The sequence below is a fragment of the Balaenoptera physalus genome, assembly GCF_965194825.1.
Source record: "Balaenoptera physalus genome assembly, chromosome: 12".
Taxonomy (NCBI): domain Eukaryota; kingdom Metazoa; phylum Chordata; class Mammalia; order Artiodactyla; family Balaenopteridae; genus Balaenoptera; species Balaenoptera physalus.
In genome coordinates, this window is record NC_138897.1 from 88,556,663 (window position 1) to 88,577,734 (window position 21,072).

General features: G+C 35.3%; 1 protein-coding gene and 1 long non-coding RNA gene across 10 annotated transcripts in view; one reads left to right on the forward strand and one right to left on the reverse strand.

Moving 5' to 3' along the window:
* The window catches only part of LOC309640030, a 30,701-nt gene extending 25,601 nt beyond the window's left edge, over positions 1–5,100 (forward strand). The window contains exon 3 of the long non-coding RNA XR_014251991.1: positions 4,902–5,100. This is a non-coding gene — a long non-coding RNA (uncharacterized lncRNA). The remainder of the gene's footprint in view (positions 1–4,901) is intronic.
* Positions 5,101–5,270: 170 nt separating this feature from the next.
* Positions 5,271–21,072, reverse strand: part of IFT81 (intraflagellar transport 81) — a 193,680-nt gene continuing 177,878 nt past the window's right edge. For 8 of the 9 annotated variants that reach the window (XM_082418063.1, XM_082418066.1, XM_082418065.1 and 5 more), the window contains 5 exons: positions 17,289–17,375; positions 16,212–16,283; positions 16,042–16,127; positions 12,283–12,328; positions 5,271–5,999 (listed from right to left, as the gene is read on the reverse strand). In XM_082418063.1, coding sequence (XP_082274189.1) covers positions 5,817–5,999; positions 12,283–12,328; positions 16,042–16,127; positions 16,212–16,283; positions 17,289–17,375 — 474 coding nt within the window. In that variant the 3' untranslated portion in view covers positions 5,271–5,816. The remainder of the gene's footprint in view (positions 6,000–12,282; positions 12,329–16,041; positions 16,128–16,211; positions 16,284–17,288; positions 17,376–21,072) is intronic. The other variant, XM_082418067.1, reaches the window with a different exon arrangement.

Sequence of the window (21,072 nt, forward strand, 5' to 3'; positions counted from 1 at the left end):
TGATGAAGCCTCCTGGACTCCCCTTTGACCTTTTAGTCTTCCCTAGATCTCCATTTTGATTGAACTTTGATAGCACACAAAATTTAGCACTTGGTTATTAGTATTCGATATATTTGCTGTTGTTTAATGTATTGTTGTTACTCCTGTTAATGACAGGGGACATGTCTTATACTTTTACTGTACCTTTTCATAGAGTCCAGCTGAATGCCCAGCATATCAAATTACACAGCACAAGAGCTTAGCACATAATAGGAACTCCTTACCCTGGCCCCATGCAACTGGGTAACTTACTGAGCCATTCTAGACTTGTCATTTCCTGAAAATGCCATGTTCTTAAATGCCTTTATGTCTTCCACTTTTCTTATACCTATCAAAATCTTAACTCATTCTTACAAATCTAGCTCAAGTCCCACCTCTTCCATTAATCTTTCCTCAAACCCCCCTGTTAGAATTAATTGCTTCTTCCTCTGAGCTCCTTGTTCTATAGATAAAAAAAACTTTTCTTTTTGCTGCCTAATATTAGAGTTTTCTAGACTGTGAGCTCTTTGAGAACAAAAACCAGGTCGTGTTCATTTTCTATTTTAGCACTTAGCACAGTGTCAGGCACACAGAAGATACTCAATAAATATTTGCATATAAGTAAATGAATGAACTTACAAATTCATTCTCCAATTAATCAAGTAATACCTTGCTAATTTCTTTGGTTTAGCCTTGGCATTTTCATAGATGAAGGCAAGAAATGTCCATAAAACTATTCAATGGATTCTGGATTTGACCAAATTAAATAAATTTTGTGGTTTTGCTTAATATTTTATTGCATTTCGATCTTTAAGTTTCATTGCAGCATTGTTCATAAAGTAAAAAACTGGAATCAATCTAAATGTCCAGCAACAGGAGACACATGATTTTAAGACTTTCACAGAGAAAGTTTTAAATTATAACCTATAAAGCTTCTATTTGCTCTGTATCTAAAACTATTGCTTCTTTCATGTATTTACTTGACAATCATTTTTACTATAATCCCCTCATCTGGTTGGTAGAGCTTATTTTTAATCATTTAGTAAAGTAGTAAAGTTTGTTCTTCAGGTACAGTAAGCAAATACATTTTTAAAAAAGCATTATAAGAAGCAATAAAAATAGGGACTTCCCTGGTGATCCAGTGGTTAAGAATCCACCTTCTAATGCAGGGAACGCGGGTTCGATCCCTGGTCGGGGACTAAGATCCCACATGCAGCGCGGCAACTAAGCCCTTGCGCCACAGCTACTGAGCCTGTGTGCTCTGGAGCCCTTGCACCACAACTAGAAAGAAGCCCGCGCGCCACAACAAAAGATCCTGCGTGCCACAGCTAAGACCTGATGCAGCCAAAAAAAAATAATAATAATAAATAAATATTTAAAAAAAGAAGCAATAAAAATAATTTCACACATATTATAGTTTATAAATGGACATTAACCTTTACGGATATATACAACCAGTATATTCATGGGTCACACTGCAGGACAACACAGTAGTTAAGAGCACAGGTCTTGGACGCTGGCTCTGCCACAGTTATTAGCTGTGTAATGCTGTGAAAGCCTTTCTGTGCCTCAGTTTCGTCATCTATAAAATGAGAATAATAGTATCTCATAGGATTATTTTGAGATTTACATTGATTCATACACATAAAGCACTTAGGACAGTGTCTGGTACACACCAAGTGCTTAATAATGGGTTAGCTGCTAGCATCATCATCATCATGATTATGATTATTATGATTACAGAGCTTCACATTACAGGGAGTAAAATTTGTTCAATCTCGCTTTGCCTAACTGCTGTTGAAAAAAATTTCTCTTCCTCTGTAAGTCTGCTTCGCTTCTAGAACCAATAAACCAATCAGGCTGTGCTCTTTAACAATGGAACAGGCTCCCTCGTGAGGAGTGAGCTGCACTGCGGTTACTCTACCCAGGCTGAAAGTGATTTGCTACAAGCGTTAACGTCCTCATTTCTGCACTGTAGAGAGGCTGAAAGACGGCCCTCAAAGGTCCCAATCTAATAAATGACTACATGACTCATTCTGAGGTTCCTTTCAAGCTCCAAAACTCTATGCCTATTTACCAGCTTCTCACATGCAGTGTCAAGCAGCGGTCTTGCCAGGAACCTGCCATTAACACTCTGAACTGAGGCGGAAACAAATACTTTCACTGAAAAGCAGAAATCTTTAATTTCCTTCTGTGTTCTGAACAGTGAATTTTGTGTTCTGAAACCAAATTTGGTGACTCAAGTCTCTTAGCAATTCTAGAAAGGAAATTGTGAAATTATCGGTGTTTGCTGAGAAAGTACTTACAGTTTGCCAAAAGAGGGAGCATGGGAGCAGAAAGCATGTTTGTCCAAGTCTTTAAAAAAATACTTGTTTGGATTCTGTGCTTTAGTTTTTGACTTCTTTTGCAAGGATGGGATGAGACTAAATGACAGGTACAGACAATATTCTCTTTTTAAGATTGTCTTCAGACAGAAGGGTCAAAGATTGAAAATATACACATAACTTTAAACAATCCCTCTCCATCCTCCCCAGACAAAAGTCACCTCATGCCTGGCTGCCACACATCAAATAGCTCTAATTAAACTGCTCTCATTAAAAGGAAAGGGAGGAGGAGCTCAGGCTAGCAGCTTCTCCTGAGTAGGGAAACAATTACATATTTAATAAAAGTACGACTTTATTTCTCTCCTGGCTGCCATGGATTGTTTAAACAGAAGGATTCATTGTATATATAAGCTAGATCTCACCTTTACTACAACAATGGAGAAGTTATTGATATAACCAAGTCTAAGGAAAGTTAATCATCAGGGTGGTGCTAACTTACTCACTTCCTAGGGCTAAACACTCCTTCTTGCCAAGCAAGAGGAATGATATAAGCGCCTAGAACCCTTTGTAGAAACAAGTCTTTGATTCACACTTATTATTAGTCACTAATGTTGGGTGAATGCCTGTGTAAGACAAGGAGGTTTCTATGAGACTAAGACACACATCTCCATAAGAAGTCATTTTTCAATACAAATTTGATTTTTGCCTTTGTAAAGGCAGCTTTAGCGAGTTACCCATTTGTGCATATTTTCAAATTCAATTCAGAAGAATTCTGCAAATTTATATATTTTTAGTTTGAGCAACATATTCAGTCTCTTCCTTTAGTCAAATTACCAAAAAGTTCTTTGTATTACGTTAGCCTAAAAACTTAAGAAACACACTTGGAAAATTCACAGAGCTTAAAATTTTCCCAAAAAATTATATATGTTATATAAACTAATTATTTGATTGTTTAATGAAATGGCTTCTTTTATTACTGCTGTCTGCTGCATTAAAGCAAAATGATAGAAAATATTAATCTAAAGAAGAAAGTTAAATGTCCTACAGTTTCCTGAGATCTGGTTTAATTTCCATATGCCTTCGAACAATGTTCTAAGACAATTCTGCTACACCTTCTGGACCGGGAAAATACATGATCTTGGATTCAGTTATTAATAGATTTATAACAGAAAAGACATTATCCTATTATAAGAGTCTTCTTAAAGGACAACCTTTAAAGTTGGATTATTTCCTTAACTAATACAGGAAGCAAGATAAGCAGTGGCCTTTTGAAATTTACCGTTTAAATAGTCAGTCCTATGCAACAGCTGGCAATACTGGGTCCTAGGAGGAGAAGATCTGTGAACACAGAAGCAGATTTCACAGGCTACATTTTTTTCCTTTATTTGGGCCATCATGTGGAAGACAGATTGTTTCCAAAACGATTAAGTACTCTCATCAATTAGCCAGCTAGAGTATCAATCCTGAAGGAAAAATGTAATAAATTCTTCTTCTGTAAGTGCCAGCTGTCAAAAACTGTCAGAGTTAGTCAAAGCTTTTTAATGTTCCAATCAAATCATAAAATGAGTGGAAAGTCACTGTATAAAACCCATTAAGCTGTGTTACTAAATGTCCAATGTTACATAAAAACTATAAATAACTTTGTACTTTTAGGGCTTTTTTTTTTTTTTCAATTTGCTTTTCTTAAAATAATAATGATGTTCGGCTTCAGTTAATAAAGTAATTTTGGAGCTGCCTTAGAGTTTAATCCACATACTCTTTCTGTGTGGAATAAAGAAGGCAAGCAATAATCAAATTAGAATTATAAGCATTCCTTGGAGTATCTGTCGCTAACAATTTTAAAAATTAAGAGAAGAGCATCAAAGACAGTGAAGGCTGAAAAAACTAACCATTAGGCTTAATAATCTTACAAATTGACATAACTTTGGGGAATAAAATGCTGTTTCTGGGAAGGCCATCTAGTCTTTTTCAAATATTTGCAAAGGAATTCATACTCTGGTTAAAGGAATATAACTTACTACTGGCTTAAAAATAACAAGGCAGTAGCCAACACTGAACAAATACATTTACCTCAGTGTTCAAAAACTGATTATTGAGTTAATAACGGTTTGCTTCCACACAGTGAACACAGCCTTTCCTCTTTTAGTACATGGTTGATCTAATAGTTGATCTACGGGCACAAATGAGAATGCTGGTAACGGATATTTGCCCAAATAAGTAGCTAAAGTAAGCTGAGGACCAGATTCAAACCACTTAATAACAATGAAATGCTTCTTTTTTTCTTAAAATATGTTAAAAGAACTTTGTTTCTATACTTTCCTGGTAAGTTCTTCCATACTCTGATGGATCCCATCTCTTTCAGTAATAGCTCCTAGAATTACAAATAATTTCCATGCTAATAAGATTCTCTGATCACCAAGAAAGACACTTTCTAACAAAAATCAAGAGTAGAACACATATGGGAACAAAGACACCCAAAGCCATTAATCCAGTTTGTATATTTTGCACAGGGTAGAAACAACTTTCTTCATTAAAATGTTTTTGTTTTGTTTTCTAGAGGATAGCTAAAAAGAAAGAACCCAAGATGGACATGCAAACAATTTGAAATTTGAGTTTTCAAATCTAAAAGAAATTTTGAAAAGTAAATTGAAACTGAAATGAAGTAAAGGGTGGCATATGAATTTAGTATCTTTCTTTAAGGAAAAACCAAAGAAATCTTCAAATACCTTGTCCAGATGAAGCAGAGACTGGAGGCACTTCGACAATTTCTTATATTTAAAATAATAGTCCCCCAAACCTTAATACTATATTAGACTTTTGGTGAAAATAAGTAATAATCCTTAAATTTAACACAGTACTATAACATGAATACTTACTTAAAAAAGAATAAAAATTTACACTATATAAATTTTAAATAAATAGCCATGATATGTGCACCAAGTTTTATTTGCCTTTAAACAATACAAATAGAACAAATACGTTATTCAAAATAATAAATCTTCTTGAATTTTACAGAAGAAAATGAAACTGAAGTGAAACTGTAGGAATTGCTGAACTTCAGATAAATGTTTCTTCAAAACAAGAGATATTAATTCCTAAAATATTCCTCTAAAGTTAAAAAAAGATTAAGAAAAACATTAAGCCACTTGGTTATTATGCTAAAAAAAACCCTACATGTTTCTTAATGGACATATGTTTACATTTACAGATAGTAAACTCAGTCTCCTGTCTCATAAAACACAGAAGACACCACTGATGTCTAAACTAAGCAAAAAAATAAAAGCCTCTTTTTCATATTAAAAAACTTTTAAAACCTAAATCTACCTTAACATTATTTTCCAAGAAAACTTAATAGGGAATGGCTAATCTGAAAGCAAAATGTTGTACAAATCACTTTCAAGAAAGGGAATACACCATGGGATTATGCTTATAGCTAGCAGTATCAACTAAAACCCCAAACAATGACACATGAACTCAGAGTATCAGCCGGTCCTCTCCTCCCTCCTGAATTACCTGACCAATGGAAGTTTGGCTTTGTTGTTTCAGAAAGCACTGTTTCTTACATTCCATCAATTGTTCAAAATCACGCCACATTTTCACTTGTTTCATATTTGGACCATGACTTTCTCGTACAGCTTTTTGTTTTTCCCGGAGTTTCTATTGTTAAAAAAAAATCAAGAATAATTAAATCTCATATAGGGATTTACTTCTATTGTTCTAATCAGAAGAATATGGTATGCTTTGTACATCTGATGAATAATAGCTAAGCCAGGTTCTCCTATGATAGATGAAAACAAAGATGATAAAAGTTAACTAAATTTATGATAGACCTAGGACAACCTGAAATTAAAAAGAACAGAAAAATGTAAAATAAAGGAAGGGGGAAAAAAATAAAGGGAATCTGGAAAGTGGGGCAGTAACATGGTATATAAAAATATGCAGATTTTGGAAGTCAGAAGACTTGAGTTCCAACTCTGGCTCTGTCACCAGCTGTAAGGAAGACAATTTCTCTGGACTGCAGTTTTCTCAATTGTTAATTAAGGCTAATAATAGGGGTAATTATAAAAGTATCTGCTTTATAAGATTATTTTTTCCACATGACAATAGATATGGAAAAAATTATCAACTACCATGTGTTATATATGTTATTATTATTAAATACTGTATTCTTTCCTGAATCAGTATGCTCTAAGGGTATGCTCTATACCCAAATAAATCAAATTGTATGTAAATATTCCTCAGGGAGAAGGTCTAGTGATATTCTAAAAAGGCCCAAATCCTTATCAGAATTGTTTTTGTTACTACTACCCTATATAGTTCCACCTGCCAAAATTGTTCTACTTAACTGACTCTGAAATTATAAATAGGAATAAGAAAATTTTTCAATACATTGCAAAACTATACTTTGGTTCTGTATTATGGCAAATTGAGGAGAGTAACAAAGAAAGGGAGGCACAAAGTCAGAGACAGTGAGAGGAAAGAAAAGAAGGAAGGAAAGAAGAGAAGAACAGAGATGATAGTACACACATAAGGAAACAGTGCAACAGAAATACATACACTGACACAGAGCGTGAGAAATCACCCAGAAGGGCAGAAAAACAAGCAAAGACACAGAAACAGATTACACAGGAACATCTCCATCTTTTCCTCTTTTAGTATACACGGTTGATCTAACAGGTGACCTAAGCACACAAGTGAAAAGGCTGGTCATTGGTACTTGCCCAAATAAGAGGCTAAACTAAACTGAGGCCAGGTTCAAAACGCTTACTAAAGACTGCCCTCTCCACCTATGGTTAATGAAAAGCAAAGTTAACAGCAAATAGCAACAGGAAACAAAACAGAATTAAGAAAATATAATTTAAACATAACAGCAAATTTTTGACACAATGCCTGGCATGCAAATACATCTATTTAAGTCTACGTTACAAATAAAGTATCTTACAACAAATATTTTTATCCTCATAAACTAAAACAAAAGTAGTAAGTCAGATCAAGAGTTTTAAGAGTACTGAGCATGATTTTAAGATTAAGGTACTACTTAACTGTAACTTTTCTTATATTATTGGAATAATTTCCTTGTCAAAATCCTAACAACCTATAAAAGTTATTTAAAGAACCAAAGACAGGATGTGGGGACTGTCTGTATCAGAAATATTATGTTACTGTCACTTATTACAGATTTATTTTGTGGATAGTTGCAATGTACAAAAAATACTTGTCACAGATTTCATTGTTCTTAAAAGGAAGAGGTGGTACAGGAGGAGGAAAGTTACAACTTTCAGTACAATATTCCATCTTGGTAAGGCAAATTCTAGTATATGATAGTGTGAATTGTAGCACTATAGCTTGGTCTAATTTCAGAAACTCAGTTGGCATGAGGAGGTCTGTGGATGTCCAGTCTTTGCTGGTTTGGAAGGCATACACTATTGTCAGTTTCAAAGCCTAGGTATGTTCTGTGTTTGCCTTGAAAATTTAGATCTACTCTAGGAGTGAGAGGATCAAGAAGCTTTGTTTCTTAAATGATACAGCCTGACAATCGGGGCATGAACTAATCAGTGGCTCATTTTGCTGGAACATGCTTGATGTCAGACTGCTGCTACTGCTTTCCCCCAAAATCCTGCAATAAAACACTACACTGGAAGGGGAAAGAATAATCTTTAATCATATTTAGCAATTAAGTTTGGGTCTTTGAAAGGATTCAAGGTTTGACAAATATTTCTCTACACATAGCATCCATCCAGATACTTTTCAAAACAAATGAAATAGAGGAATATTTTCATATAAAAAACATATATTACTTAACTTATGAAATACCTGGATGAAAGTCAATTATTGACAATCATACTAAATCCTAAAGCCCCCGGAATCTCTAGTTAAAATACTGTACAAATGAACGTACAACTTGATTCAAATACATACGTTCAAATATGAAAATTATTTTTTCCTTTTGAGTATGGCATGTCATTTCATAAATGGAATAAGGTGTACAGAACTCAATTTCTCTGATGAAATGGAAGAATCAGCTTTAATGTTTCTTTTTAGTTTTTACTTAGATTAATATGATGGACATTTATTCACAATTCATACAAAAAGAACAGATGAACACTTTTTATAGATATGGCTGATTCCAGGTTTGGGACAGGAAATGTACAGAATAAGCCTTTTGTCTGGAACATTTTGTCATTCCAGAAAATAAAGAAGCCATCAAAGCCTAGTAGGATTGTTTCAAAAGGATTCAGGAGCTGACTTCAAGAGGCTTCCACCGGCCAAACATGGGGCAATTTGAGCATGGATAGGAATAATAATTGCAATTGACTGAAACATATAAAACATGTTAAATCTGGGAGTTATAAAGATACTTTTAAAGGATGATAAAAAATAAACTCATCATTTTGAAAACCAGTAATAAACAAATCAAGCAGTTATTCTGCCTTTCCTATATGACCTGTACTTTAGAGTAACCAAAGAGTTGGTAAGTTGCTCTTAACAGAATTATTCCAGCCAATAAATGAAGAAGGAACAACATAATTAGAATATGACTGTTTTGCAACCTCTAATGAATTAATGGATTGAGGAAGTGATGTTCATTGGCTGCCTACATTACAAAAAGAGAGCTTCCCAAATATTGAATCGTATTTAATCAAGCCTCTAAACCTAACTGCCAATTCACAGGACATACTGGGGACAGAAGAACATGCTAACTGACACTACAGGGAGGCCATCAACAAAGCTCAGCATGCTGGAAAATGACAAATGATCAGTTTTTTTTCTTCCAACAAATAAATTGTAAAGAAAAAAGATGGACTAGTAACCTAGAGAAAAAGGGACTTAAGAAATGTATCAACTAATAGCAATGTATGAACTCTTATTAGGATCCTGATCTGAACAAATAAACCATTAAGAAATTATGAGACAATTGGTGAAGTTTGAACATTGACTGGGTATTGGGTATTATGCAATTATTGTTAAATTATTTTTGGCATGATAATAGTATTGCAGTTATGTTAAAAAAAAAGAGTCTTTATGATACATACTGAAATATGACCAGATAAAACAATTAAATCTCTGAGATTTGCCTAAAAATGGGCAAATCTGGGAGTGGGACTATAGATAAAACAAGACTGGTCACATATTTAATTACTGAAGTTGAGTGATGGTTACCTGTGAGTTCTTTACATTATTTCCTCAATTTTTTATTTAGGCTTGAAATTTTCCATAATAAAAAATTTTAATTTTTTTAGTTCTTTTTAAAGTTTTTTTTCAAAAAGACTTTTAAAAAGTCTGCTTAGCAATTACTTCATTGTTTTCTACACTATGTGTTTTTCTGAAGCTCATTGTTAGAATATTACTTACAGGTTTATGGGAGCTAATTCAGCTTTTATGTAAAAGCAGATATATGTAAATATGTTTTTAATAATGACTCAAATGAAAAAATGAAAGTAAGAATGAATAATTTTACTATCACCAATTTATTGAGTCAGACCAATAGCTAAACTGTACAATGCATTAAGACTGAAACAAAGCCATATTTTTCATTTGTACTTTCAGGATGGACAAGCCTATATATATATATAATCATTTCCAGGCTGCAGACTCAAGAATATTTGAACATTGAAATTAGACACCCATATATAATCAGTATTTTAAAAGAAAAACTGCAGCCAACAATTTCTAACTCTGATGCTACAAACTTGACACTCCTATTAGAAAAACTAATAAGGAACTTCAATTTTCAATAGTGAAACTAAGTAAAGAAACAGATAAAATGGCGTATAGTGAAGCATGGTTAGCATTCACTATGCAACATGGACTTAAAATCATTGAAGATTAGAATCAATTAGAAAAATCAATTAGTCATTTAAGTCCTGATGTTCAAGGCCCTACCACCTCTTCTACTAGGAGTGGCTCAGAGAACTGAGAAAACAAGACTCAATCACACGCTCCTATTTTTAGGAGCCCTCATATAAGACTGGCAGGTAGGGAGTGAGTATCTTAAGTAAAGTTTTTCGATTATTTGTATTAATTAAATCAATGTTTGTAAAGGACTTAGACTAGCCCCTGGCTCATAGTAAGAGCTTTGTGTTTATTAAATAAAATAAATGAATAAGTTTATACTTATCTCATACGTATAATCCCAGTATTCCCAGATACCTGGGAATAATCTGAAACTTGTACTTCATTAAATGTGGCATTTTGTTTGTTATGCATGAACTCTTTGTTATTTAAAACTGGATTTCCCAAATGGGACCTAATGAAACTTAAAAGCTTTTGCACAGCAAAGGAAACCATAAACAAGACCAAAAGACAGCCCTCAGAAAGGGAGAAAATATTTGCAAATGAAGCAACTGACAAAGGATTAATCTCCAAAATTTACAAGCAGCTCATGCAGCTCAATAACAAAAAAACAAACAACCCAATCCAAAAATGGGCAGAAGACCTAAATAAACATTTCTCCAAAGAAGATATACAGATTGCCAACAAACACATGAAAGAATGCTCAACATCATTAATCATTAGAGAAATGCAAATCAAAACTACAATGAGATATCATCTCACACCAGTCAGAATGGTCATCATCAAAAAAATCTAGAAACAATAAATGCTGGAGAGGGTGTGGAGAAAAGGGAACACTCTTGCACTGTTGGTGGGAATGTAAATTGATACAGCCACTATGGAGAACAGTACGGAGGTTCCTTAAAACACTAAAAGTAGAACTACCATATGACCCAGCAATCCCACTACTGGGCATATACCCTGAGAAAACCAAAATTCAAAAAGAGTCATGTACCAAAATGTTCATTGCAGCTCTATTTACAATAGCCAGGACATGGAAGCAACCTAAGTGCCCATCATCGGATGAATGGATAAAGAAGATGTGGCACATATATACAATGGAATATTACTCAGCTATGAAAAGAGACGAAATTGACTTATTTGTAGTGAGGTGGATGGACCTAGAGTCTGTCATACAGAGTGAAGTAAGTCAGAAAGAGAAAAACAAATACCGTATGCTAACACATATATATGGAATCTAAGGAAAAAAAAAAAAAAGGTCATGAAGAACCTAGTGGCAAGATGGGAATAAAGACACAGACCTACTAGAGAATGGACTTGAGGATATGGGGAGGGGGAAGGGTAAGCTGGGACAAAGTGAGAGGCTGGCATGGACATATATACACTACCAAACGTAAAATAGATAGCTAGTGGGAAGCAACCGCATGGCACAGAGAGATCAGCTTGGTGCTCTGTGACCACCTAGAGGGGTGGGATAGGGAGGGTGGGAGGGAGGGAGATGCAAGAGGGAAGAGATATGGGAACATATGTATATGTATAACTGATTCACTTTGTTATAAAGCAGAAACTAACACACCATTGTAAAGCAATTATACTCCAATAAAGATGTTAAAAACAAAACAAAACAAAACTGGATTTCCCCCCTCCTCCCAAATTCATGTGCCTTCACTTTTATAAAACTAAATTCCTAAGGAAGAGTCTTCTTCTTTGAAAGGGAGTAAGAAAGTTCCAATTTCCTCTATAACCTTAAAAAAAATGACAATGGCATAACCATGTACTGAAAGCCTGAATAGACACATTAAAAAAAAAATACATTCTTGGGACTTCCCTGGTGGTGCAGTGGTTAAGAATCCCCCTGCCAATGCAGGGGACACAAGTTCGATCCCTGGTCCGGGAAGATCCCACATGCCACGGAGCAACTAAGCCCGTGCGCCACAACTACTGAGGCTGCGCTCTAGAGCCCACGTGCCACAACTACTGAGCCCACGTGCTGCAACTACTGAAGCCTGTGTGCCTAGAGCCCGTGCTCCGCAACAAGAGAAGCCACAGCAATGAGAAGCCCAGGCCCCTGCTTGCTGCAACTAGAGAAAGCCTGCGTGCAGCAACGAAGACCCAATGCAGCCAAAAAAAAAAAATGCATTCTTACCTTTCCAAGATTTTCCTGTTCAGCAATATTTTTGGTATACTGTTCCCTGGGGAGTAAACATAATGATTTAGTTTACATTTACTTCAATCGATTTGGTCATACAATTAAATTATAAATTAACATATCTCTCTAAATATATTAGACAATACAGTTTAGAGTACTCGAGTCAGAATAAAACCCATTATCAAACACTCCCTTTTCTAATCTTTAGTCAGTTCATCTAATAAACAGTAATATAAGGAAAAAACCAAGGCAAAATGTCATGTAAGAAGTTAAATACTATTTCCAGTTAATCTACACTTAAATCAATGTCAATCCATTTGCTTAAATTACACTTTTTTTTTTAAAGAGGTTTGCAGAAGAGAGAAAGGATATACATTTTTAAAAAACATTAAGTAGCATCTAACCCTGCAATCCAACTTCTAGGAAGTCATCCTACAGAAAAACTCTCATAAGTTAATAAAGATGAAAGCAAAGACTTATTACTTCACCATTGCTTATAGTAGTGAAAATCTGCAACCAACTAAATGTTGATAGATGGGGAAATGTTTAAATAAATTATGGTACATCTGTTCAAAGGAATAATACAGACTTGTAAAAAAAGAATGAGGCAGATCTATAAATACTAAAGTGGAGAAAATTCTAGATAAATTATTAAGAAAAAAACTGTATATGTAGTTTAATTTTATTTATGTATACACACATATACAGACGTATTAGCAAAAGCAAGGGAAAAGAATATGGGGTAATATACAACAAAATATTAACAGTAGACATTTATGAGGTATGGCAGTGTGGACAACATTCAATTTTTGTGTGCTATACTTGATAATGGTTACTTTTTGTTTTTATAAGTATTTCTTTTGTAAGCTAAAAAAGTTACAAATTTTTAATGTAAAAATAGAAATACAAATAACATAATATTGTATTTTTAAACAAAGGTATAATTATATTTTAATATTATATAAGACAAAAAGTGAGATTTAAAGTGTTAAGGACAAAGATTGAAGGATGAGGACACAGGAACCAAGGACAAAGGAACCAATGACAAGAAGATAAGAGACTTTAGACCTCAAATTTGTATGGAAAAAGACTGTATTTCTGTGTAAAGCTACACAGTAGTACTTAAGAAGAAATTAAACAACACAAAATTGGGAATCTAAGAAGTCATAAACCACAAAGACAAACTCTGGCAGCTCAAGTGAAGAAAGATTTGCATTTATGTAAAAAGGGAGGTAAACATGATTAGAACAGAGAGAATGGCAATCAAAAGTACCTGAAGTCCTTACAGAGCTGAAGTGAAGGTAGAATTTGTGCACAGGAATAACAGTGGAAGGAAATAGACACAATCTTGATGAACTTTCATTTTGCCCTTAAAATTTATGAGACACTAAGTCAAAACTGTTTACCTTTCTAGCTCTCCAATGAAAAAAAGCTGGGAGGAAATAAATGACATATCCCTCAAGAAGAATGTATGGTTATAATTAAGAGAGCTTTAAATAATTCATTTATTACCCTAGGCCTGAGGAATGTCCAAATTGTTTTAGAATTTCCATTTATATTTTATCAGGAAATCAACAGGCACATGCTCTTTCCCCATAACACTAATATGTAATTTTAATTTATTCAATGAATTTATTCAAGAAATAATTACAGAGCACCTGTTATGTACCAAGCATGCCCTGGGATTTCAAAAAGAAAACAGGACAGACAGGGTCCTTGCCCTCTAGGAATTCATACTATATCATTTCCAAAATACTGCTGCATACATTATATTTAACTTGAGCCTCTGTGGTATATATTATTCTCCTTATTTTATAGATGAGGAATGATTTGTCCAAGGTCACAAAACTAGGAACTGGAAAAATCAGGTTAGAAACAATTTTATGGTCTCTCTCTAGTACTTTGATATATAATATGCTGCCTCTTTAAATAAAATTAAAATTTGCAGATGATCTTTCAAAACCAAGCTAATTTCTTACACCTTTGGCCTTACCAGGAAGTACCATAAAAGTAGAAAATGAAATAACATTAAAAATATTGTGTCTACAATAGTAATAATATTTTAAACATGTATCAGTGAGTTTAGAGTATAATTAACTCCATTTTATTCTTAACATTCTTATCACGTACTACTCTAGTCAGGGCGCAGTATTTTTCTATTGGAAAACTGAGGAATGGTAAAGGTTTACAATGATTTTTAAAATGATGAAGAGGAATATCTAGCTAGAAAACTGGTAAGAAAACCAATAGTTCAGGAGCTATATTTCCTTTTTTTTACTATTTATATTGATCACTTTGGAAGAAAAGAAACAATTTCTAAAACTTTTATTTTTCAAGAACAAAATTAACTTCTCATACTTGTGAAATATCAGCATTGACTATATAGATTTAATGAGCAAAGTTTACATTCAATGAAAGAATTTGAATAAGTACATTCAGTATGTTTTTTTTAATGTAGACTTATTATTTTTTTTAAATATTTATTTATTTATTTGGTTGTGTCGGGTCTTAGTTGCGGCATTTGGGATCTTTTGTTGCGGTGCACGGACTCTCTAGTTGTGGTGCGTGGGCTCCAGAGCACGTGGGCTTCAGTACATGCAGCACGCGAGCTCTCTAATTGTGGCACGTGGGCTCCGGAGTGCGCAGGCTCAGTAGTTGCAGCATGTGGGCTTAGTTGCTTCGCGGCATGTAGGATCTTAGTTCCCTGACCAGGGATCGAACCTGTGTCCCCCTGCATTGCAGGGGGATTCTTAACCACTGGACCACCAGGGAAGTCCCTGTATGTTTAATATGTTAGACTATTAAAAAATAATATCCTATTTATAGGATATTTTTGGTCTGGCCTGCATTATATAAAAAAAATTTAGACTTCGCAAAACATTCTACTTCTTAGATTCCTCTCTGTAATATTAATGTATATGCCACTAAAAATCTCAACTGCAGTCTAGAATAAATGTGAATCCTACACTTCATTTGAGTTCTTACCGAATGGTAAAAGCAAAACATTTGAATTATGATAAGGGGCAAAGAAAGCTTATCTTGTTCATTACTGCATTTTATCAAAGCTAGCAATTCAACTATAAACGTATTTTTTAAGACAGCATTTGATTTATTACAATATGCTCCAAGCTAGGATTACAAAAAGAAAAAATCACCATATAAGGACTAGTAGTATTTATACACCCTTCTTTGTTTTAAAGGCTGACACACTACAATCACACAGTTTCTAGCTGAAATGCAGTCACTCACACTGCACAATGAGCAGGCCAACAACCAGAGGCCAGGACATGTAGGACTTGAAAAATAGACCAACCTTAGTGCTTTGAAAAAAGCAATTATGAAATTATACGTATTCCTGAGGAGGGGGTAATGGGGATTAACTGCTTAATGGTTGTAAGAGTTTCTGTTTCGGGTGATGAAAAAATTTTGGTAATATATAGTGGTTATGGTTGCATAATATTTTTAATGTAATCAATGCAACACTTTTAATTATACACTTAAAAATGGCAAATTTTATGCTATTTATCTTTTGCCACAATAAAAAAGTAAGCAAGCAAGCAAGAAAAATTATATGTATTCTTACTTAGTCAGCAGGGCTGGACTATCCAGAAGATGTTTAACAAGATTTAATCCTAAATAATATCTTACTATTTGCTTATTTAAGTACTCTGACTTTGTATAATTCCATCTTATTTATAAAACGTCTATAGATTAAAACATGAAGTAACTCAATATAAAAACAACAAAATTACTTGCCTAATTGCCTTTCTTTTTTCTTGTTGATCAGAAGAGACATATGCCTTCATTTCATCAGTAGCACGACAAAGTTGTACTTCTAGGTTCTAAGTGGAAAGACTAAGCTTTAGGTTAAGTCCTTGATACAGAAAAATCTCAGAAAAATTTTTGATCCACTTTCTTTGTCTTACCTTAATCATACAATTTGTATAATGGTATCTACTTTCGTCTTGAAGACATTCTTCACGGAGTCCTCTGACTTCCTAATGTATATAATTTTAAATGGCCAACATTATCGAAAGAATAATCAGATACAGAAAGGATGACTAAATTTACAACAAAAGAAATACCATTAGAGTATTTCCTCTTCTGCAACTGAAACTTTATTATAATAGACTAGGTTTCAATCTTTGCTAGAGATCACTCATATCACTCTACAATCTAAAAGTTTAGTTATTTATTAAGTACCTACCGTGTGCCCAGCTCTGTGCTAGGTGCTGGGGACAGAGGAGTGAACAAGACAGGTCCCTGCTCTCATTCAAGTAGAGGAAACAGACATAAACAAGGAAACATGTAATGAAGGTAGTTTCAGATGGGAAAAAGTGCTATGAAGAAAATTCTGCAGTAGAATGTGATAGGGTGACTGAGTGGGCAATGTTAGGTGATCAGAGAAGACCTCTAGGAGGATGTGACACTTAGGGTGAGACCTAAAAGGTGAAAAGGAGAGATCAAGGCAAAGAGTTGGTGGTAGAGTATCCCAGAGAGAGAAGAATACATGCAAAACCCCCAAGATGAAAACAAGCTTGGCCTGTTTGAAGTACAAGAAGGCGGCCAGTGTGGCTGGGGCCCTGTGGGCGAGGAGTAGAGCACGTGGATATGAAGTTCATGGAAGCAGGTAGGGCCTTATAGACTACAGTTCTGAAGTTAGATTTTAAGTGCAACAGGAAGCCAATGGAGGGTAGTCTAAGTGTTGTATAGGTTTCTTTGGCTGCTCTATGGAGAATAAACCTTAGGAAGGCAAGCGTGGAAGGGGAGAGTAGGTGGGAGGTTCCAGTGCGAGTCTAGGGGGCCTGGACTCTGGTGGTAGGGGTGCAGATGGAGAATTTAGTATGTACACATCAAGTTTGAAGAAATAAAAATCTCTGCCGCTTAGGAGACAGACTCAGGGGATGAGGGTAAAGATTTGGGAATCTTTTGACATTGGTAGTGAAAATATGCATATACATGCAGTTTCTGCTAAGTTGTTAAAATAAAAACTGTCTTCTTACCTGTTCTAATTTGGACCGATTGCTTTCAAGGCCAGCTGCACAGCTATCATACTGGGATTTCTTTTCATCACACTCCTGGGTTAATTCCTAGTATGAAAAGGGTAATTAATTGAATAAGTAAAAAACAAAGGCCTAAAATGTAGCTCTGAAACAATACATGCCCTTGTCAGTCTTGTAACTTAACTCTAAGCTTCTTGGCATACTTAGGAGTTATTTATACAACAATCAGACATTTGAGAATTATGACAGATGAAGGTGCTGATAAAAACAATAGCTGCCATGTATTGAGCTGTGTGCCAGGCTCTCTGTTAGAAGCTGGGGATAAAACAGTGAGCGAAACAGCCAAAAATCCTTCCCCTCAAGTAATGCTCAGACAAGTAAACAGGCTGAGTGCTATGATGGATGAATGCAAGGTGTTATAGGAGCACATGGGACGCACACTGGACCTAACCCAGGCTTGGGGATCAGTGCGGACAACCTCCTGGAGAAATTGATATCTAAGCTGAGGTACGAAGGATTAGTAAGAATAGTTAGAAGGGACAAGAGGAGGAGAATGTTCATAAAAAAAGGAACACTATGTATGAAGTCTGGGACTTGGAACTAGAGAGAAGAAGGACAATTTAGGACATATAAGTAGTTTATTATACTGGAGCATGTCTGGGAAGTGTGAGAAGAGGCTGAAGACTTTGGCAGAGGCCTGATCAGAACTTTGTAAACCATGTTAAGGGTGTTTGAGCTTTACCTTTAAAAATAACTAAGTCTCAAAACAACCTCTTGAGGTAGATATTAATATCCCCACATTGTGCAAGGACAAGTATCTTGCAAAAGATTGTATTGCTGGAAAGACGTGTTAGAATTTGAATTCAGGCTGTTTGAGTAGTTTCACACTTCCTTCTAACATAATATTTTGAAACAGATAATCTGAAAATCTTCTTCTACCAACACCTGGAAATGCTATAAGTATCAACAAATGCTTGATAAGGTAGGGCAAACATCCTTTCAGATCCAGAGCTAACTGAACTCTCAAGGAAGTAAAAGGAATTACCAGGACTAGAAACAAAGGATGACAGCCTATGGCTGCACTTGGTGAAGGAGTTGGGAGTCAATCTTGATAACAGAATGATTATAATGTCCAGGCAGGGCAAATGACCTGGAAACCTGTGAATAAAGGGTTAACACCAGGCCTGGATTGATTCAGGCCAGCCTGGGAATGACCTTGGTTTCATACAGCACAGTTTCCTTGGGAACTGGAGAGTTAACATAAATGGGTAATATTGTGTGGTGCTTCTGTTGTGTGGGACTGCATCTGGTTTGGGGTGACTAGCACAGTATAAAAGATTGGTGGGAAAAAGGAGCCATGGCTTTTGTGAATCAACGTGACCTACAGACATCTAAGGCTCTCATGGTTGACAGTCACATACACCCCAAGTGGGAGAAGGGGCAACAGAGGCTGTGTACTTGGGTAGCTGCTGGGCCTGTCAATGAGATGAAGATACTATAGTATATGAAAGCCTTTTTTTGTTTGTGAGTTTGATGGCCAAACTGATCAGTAAATGCAGCTATGTTACTTCAGAGGAGGATGGAAAAAAGGAGTCTGTCCTCAGGCAGGTTTGGGATTTGGATTTACCTTACCTACGTGGTCTAAGAACTCCCAAGCTGAGACATTAACTCAAAATTAGCTCCAAGCTTGTGATATTCCTAAAACACCTGGCAGAACAACAGCAAAACCACTCTGGAGGGACACACCCTCCATCTTAGCTGCCAGGACTCAAGAGACAAAACCCTACTAAAGATAAACTCACAATCCAAAAGTATAAATATGTAGGGAACAATCAATCCATTATGAGTGAGAATCAGAAGATATAAAACACACAGCAGAACCATACCTCCAGGAACTTCGAATACTAGAAGAAAGTCTATTAAATAAATATGCTTAAAATAATTAAAGTTATAAAGGAGGAACTGAAAATAAAAGACTAAAAAAGGCACAGTGAGTAAAAATAGACAAAAATGAAAAAAAAAGTCACTGAAATTAAAAACTAAGTAGGTGACATAAACATAAGATTGGCTCAGGAGATAAAATAATGAACTAGAAAACAGAGCTGAAGAAATTATCCAAAATTCATCACAGAGAGAGACAAAGAGATGAAAATATGAAAATGAGGTTAAACAACAGGGAACAGAATAAATACGTCTAGCGTATATCTAACAGGAGTTGCTGAAGGACAGACTAGAAAGACCAGGGGAGAGAATATTTGAAGATATCATGTAGAATTTTTCCAGAATTAATGGGAGACAAAAAAGCACAGGTTCCAGCAGAGCAGATAAAACTAAATCTGTACTTAGATCATGGCAGTGAATCTGGACAACACCAAAGACAAAGATAAAAATATTAAAACCATCTACAGATTTAAGGCAATCCCTATCAAAATACCAATGTTACTTTTCACACAACTAGAACAAATAATTTTAAAACTTGTATGGAAACACAAAAGACCCTGCATAGCCAAAACAATCAGAAAGTAGAATAGAGCTGGAGGTATCATACTCCCTGACTTCAGACTATACTACAAAACTATGGTAATCAAAACAGTATGGTACTGGCAACAAAAACAGACACATAGGTCAATGGAACAGAATAGAGAGCCCAGAAATAAACCCACACACTTATGGCCAACTAATCTATGACAAAGGAGACAAGAATATACAATTGAGAAAAGACAGTCTCTGCAATAAGTGGTGCTGGGAAAACTGGACAGCTACGTGTAAAGGAATGAATTGGAACATTTCCTCACACCATGTACAAAAATAAACTCAAAATGGAAAAGGGAACCCTCCTGCACTGTTGGCGGGAATGTAAATTGATACAGCCACTATGGAGAACAGTATGGAGGTTCCTGAAAAAACTAAAAATAGAACTACCATATGACCCAGCAATCCCACTACTGGACATATACCCTGAGAAAACCATAATTCAAAAAGAGTCATGTACCACAATGTTCAATGCAGCACTATTTACAATAGCCAGGACATGGAAGCAACTTAAGTGTCCATCGACAGATGAATGGATAAAGAAGATGTGGCACATATATATAATGGAATATTACTCAGCCATAAAAAGAAATGAAATTGAGTTATTTGTAATGAGGTGGATGGACCTAGAGTCTGTCATACAGAGTGAAGTAAGTCAGAAAGAGAAAAACAAATACCGTATGCTAACACATATATACGGAACCTGAAAAAAAAAAAAAGGTTGTGAAGAACCTAGGGGCAGGACAGGAATAAAGACGCAGATGTAGGGAATGGACTTGAGGACATGGGGAGGGGGAAGGGTAAGCTGGGATGAAGTGAGAGAGTGGCATGGACTTATATACACTACCAAATGTAAAATAGATAGCTAGTGGGAAGCAGCCGCATAGCACAGGGAGATCAGCTTGGTGCTTTGTGACCACCTAGAGAGGTGGGATAGGGAGGGTGGGAGGGAGGAGAAATGGGGATATACGTATATGTATAGCTGATTTACTTTGTTATGCAGCAGAAACTAACACACTGTTGTAAAGCAATTTTACTCCAATAAAGATGTTAAAACAAAAAAAACCTAATAAAAATAAACTCAAAATGGATTAAAAACCTAAATGTAAAAAACCATAAAACTCCCAGAATAAAACAGGCAGAACACTCTTTGACCTAAATCACAGCCATATTTTTTGGGTCTGTCTCCTAAAACAAAGGAAACAAAAGCAAAAATAAACCAATGGGACCTAATTAAACTTAAAAGCTTTTG